Source organism: Vitis vinifera, chromosome 18, assembly GCF_030704535.1.
Source record: "Vitis vinifera cultivar Pinot Noir 40024 chromosome 18, ASM3070453v1".
NCBI classification, from domain to species: domain Eukaryota; kingdom Viridiplantae; phylum Streptophyta; class Magnoliopsida; order Vitales; family Vitaceae; genus Vitis; species Vitis vinifera.
In genome coordinates, this window is record NC_081822.1 from 9,154,626 (window position 1) to 9,157,547 (window position 2,922).

The 2,922-nt window shown below is 37.4% G+C and overlaps 1 protein-coding gene across 1 annotated transcript; it reads right to left on the reverse strand.

Moving 5' to 3' along the window:
• Positions 1-267: 267 nt before the first annotated feature.
• LOC109121593 (patatin-like protein 2) lies at positions 268-2,484 on the reverse strand. The gene is made up of 7 exons (XM_059735001.1): positions 2,257-2,484; positions 1,924-2,108; positions 1,610-1,799; positions 1,322-1,483; positions 932-1,234; positions 588-760; positions 268-498 (listed from the first exon to the last, which is right to left on the reverse strand). Exons 1-7 carry the CDS (start codon positions 2,389-2,391, stop codon positions 405-407), a joined length of 1,242 nt encoding a protein of 413 aa, XP_059590984.1. The 5' UTR covers positions 2,392-2,484; the 3' UTR covers positions 268-404.
• Positions 2,485-2,922: the final 438 nt, after the last annotated feature.

Sequence of the window (2,922 nt, forward strand, 5' to 3'; positions counted from 1 at the left end):
AGTGTCTCTTGTAGATTTATAAAGGATAAGTATTATTTCTAGTCCATTCTAATTAATTGCCATTCCCATAATTTAAGTTGATACAAAATTAGAACTTATTCAAGAAAATAATGGAAATAATTCAATCTAGCTTGTCATTAAAATGTTGTGAGAAATAGAGGTCGCATTAAATCACAATGAGTTTGAATTGCATAGACGCACGCACAAAATCAGAACCATAGAAGAAATTCAGTGGAATCTATGGACTTACAATACCTTAATACTAGAAACGCTTAAATTGGTTATTAAAAATATCCCATTTGGGATTTATTTTTACAATAAGAATAGTGAATTAAAAGGCAGACATTCAGAAACGGGACTCCAACTTAACTAGAAATTCATTACAACAGTAGGAATCATTCATATCAGACAACGACCAATCCTTTAGAAGCGGCAGCATGTCCATGTGGTGACCTAGTATCTCTACGTTGCTTCTCTTGGGAGAGTAGTCTTGCAAAACTGAAAAATTAGAAGGATTTTTTATTATCATATGATTAGTTAATTAACTAAGAAAGCTCTAGAATAAAACTCTAAAAATAGTTAGATACCTTGTGAGAGCCTCCTCGTTGGTCTCGTGATTTGAAGGCTCAAAGATACCTGTATCCAGGTTAACCCTTGAGACCCTTTTCTTTAACAACTCCTCACCAATTTTCACAAGATCATCCAAATTTTCCTTTGTGGCTATGTCGACTGATGATGTTATACCGCTCAATGTATCATCCTGTATTTACCCTTTGTGTCAGTATCAGTGGTAGACAAGGAACAGAAGAAGCAATTGACTTTCAGATATTTTTAGGACTGAGGAAATTATGAAGAAGAACAAAATTTAAATAAGAAATTTGACTTTGTAAGTGACGGTAAATTTATGAAACCACAAGCAGCAAAGCTGTACCTGTATCCGAAGATAGCTTTTTTCCGAGTGAAAGGCTTGAAAAAGCTCTGAAAGGTGTAAGTCGATCATATCTCCGCTTGCTTGGGTAAACACTTTCACTAAGGGGGTGGAACCACCACTGGTCAACCACCCCAACACACCCCACTTGGCTGCTTCATCAGCATTGTATTTTTCTTCGGCTTTTGATGACCCAGTTCCCAAGGATATTACTAGAAACCGGCCATAGTCCATTGGCTTTATAGGAAAGAAATCAGGACTACCCCGGATGATCTCCTTGGTCACTTCCCCAATAGCAACCAAAGTCTGAAACAAGAATCAATAATTAATTGAATTGTGAAAAGAAAAATAAAACTGGGAAGTCTAAGATGCAACTTCAAAGTTAATGAGTACCGGATTATTTGCAGCTACACCACCATCAATGAGGTTGAATTCTCTAACTCTCCCGGCAGGGTCTTTGGTTTCGAAATAATGAGCTGGAAGATAAGTGGGTGCTGCTGAGGTTCCAATACATATATCTGACAGTAAGGCATCTAAGCTTGGTCTGCTCTTCACCTAGAGCAGGGAAATCAAGCATATAGTATTAATATGAAAGTTATTATAGCTCCCGTCATTCATTACAATCTCTTAATTTTCATAGTTTGGATTAGAAGGAAATGAAATTGTGGAAAGAAGATGAACCTGATAAGTCGAAAATATTGTTGGCTGAAGGCGCTTGATGTCAAATGTTGGGATAACAACATTAGTAAGGGTCTGGTGTAATCGTGTTTCACCTAGTTTTTCTTTAACAAGGTTGTGCAGATACTTCCCATCATATTTTGGTCCTGATAAGGCTGTAACTACCTTTGTAACATGAGGAATTGGATCATGACTGCATTTAAAAGAAAGATCATGTTAATAACTACAAAAAATATTGAAGTCTAGTTAATTTTATATACATAAATACTAGCATCCTGTCATCTTAATCAAGATGTTCATCATGATATATTTGTTACCTGTGCTGTGGGAAGATCTTAGGGCAGTGATCAAGGTAGAAGTCCTTGATATCTTTGGCAGAAAACAAGGGTCGGCCAGTGTTTTCATTGGGAGTAGTTAGCATGGCAGTCACGAGGCCACCGGTGCTTGTTCCTGCAATCACATCAAAATAATCTGAAATTCTCGCGTCTTCACCATCCAGCTTCTGCACCATGGCCAAACAATCTAGTGTTAGTACGTATAAAATATATCCAATATAGGATATAAGTTTCAGATTAGGAATATGCTAATTTTAAAAGGCAAATGGAAAAGCCATATTTTGTTATTATCATGTAAAACCTTATATTTCCTACCTGAAGCTCAGACTCCAGGAAGCCAAGGACTGTTCCTGGGATAAGCCCTCTTATTCCACCTCCATCGATGCTGAGAATGGTGATTAGGTTTCCATAAGTTGGAGGCTGTAGGGGTGATTTTGGTCCTTCTCCCATTAGGGATGGAGTGATGGAGGTATGAACTTGAGTGATGGAGGTATGAACTTGAGTGATAGAGGAGAGAAAATGAGAGACTTAGAATAGAATTGAAGTTTCTGCAGGAGACTTAGAAATGTAGAGAGATTTGGAGTTCTCTTTGATAACTAGGCAGGAGTATTTATAGACTCCTTAGCATATATCCCTCATTTTTCTTGCCCATACTTTTCTAAATGGACCCGGGATTCATCATTCGGGATAAGTAGAAAAGTCCACAAGCAAACAGTATCTTCTTGCTTCATAGAAGCTAGCCAAATGGTCATAGACATGACTCCTGGCAACTGTAGGTAAGACCAAAGAGAATAGCTGGTAAGAAGGATTAGGTGACTCAATAAAGGTTGAGATAGGATGAATTTTCCTAACTAATGGAGTTTGTTAACAGGTCATGGAAACACTAAGTCTTATGAAATGACTCTGGTTTCTAGCTATGTCTGGTGCAAAGAATCGTGATGGAGACAAGCCTAAATGCGCATACCAAACAAAAATTTATTA

Bases quoted from the DNA above. Each gene is read 5' to 3' on its own strand.
- LOC109121593 (XM_059735001.1), bottom strand. From the start codon at position 2,391: ATGGGAGAAGGACCAAAATCACCCCTACAGCCTCCAACTTATGGAAAC. The intron at 1,235-1,321 runs GTACTCATTAAC...TTCTTGTTTCAG, and splicing joins GTGTAGCTGCAAATAATCCG to ACTTTGGTTGCTATTGGGGA. The intron at 499-587 runs GTATCTAACTAT...CTAATTTTTCAG, and splicing joins AACGAGGAGGCTCTCACAAG to TTTTGCAAGACTACTCTCCC.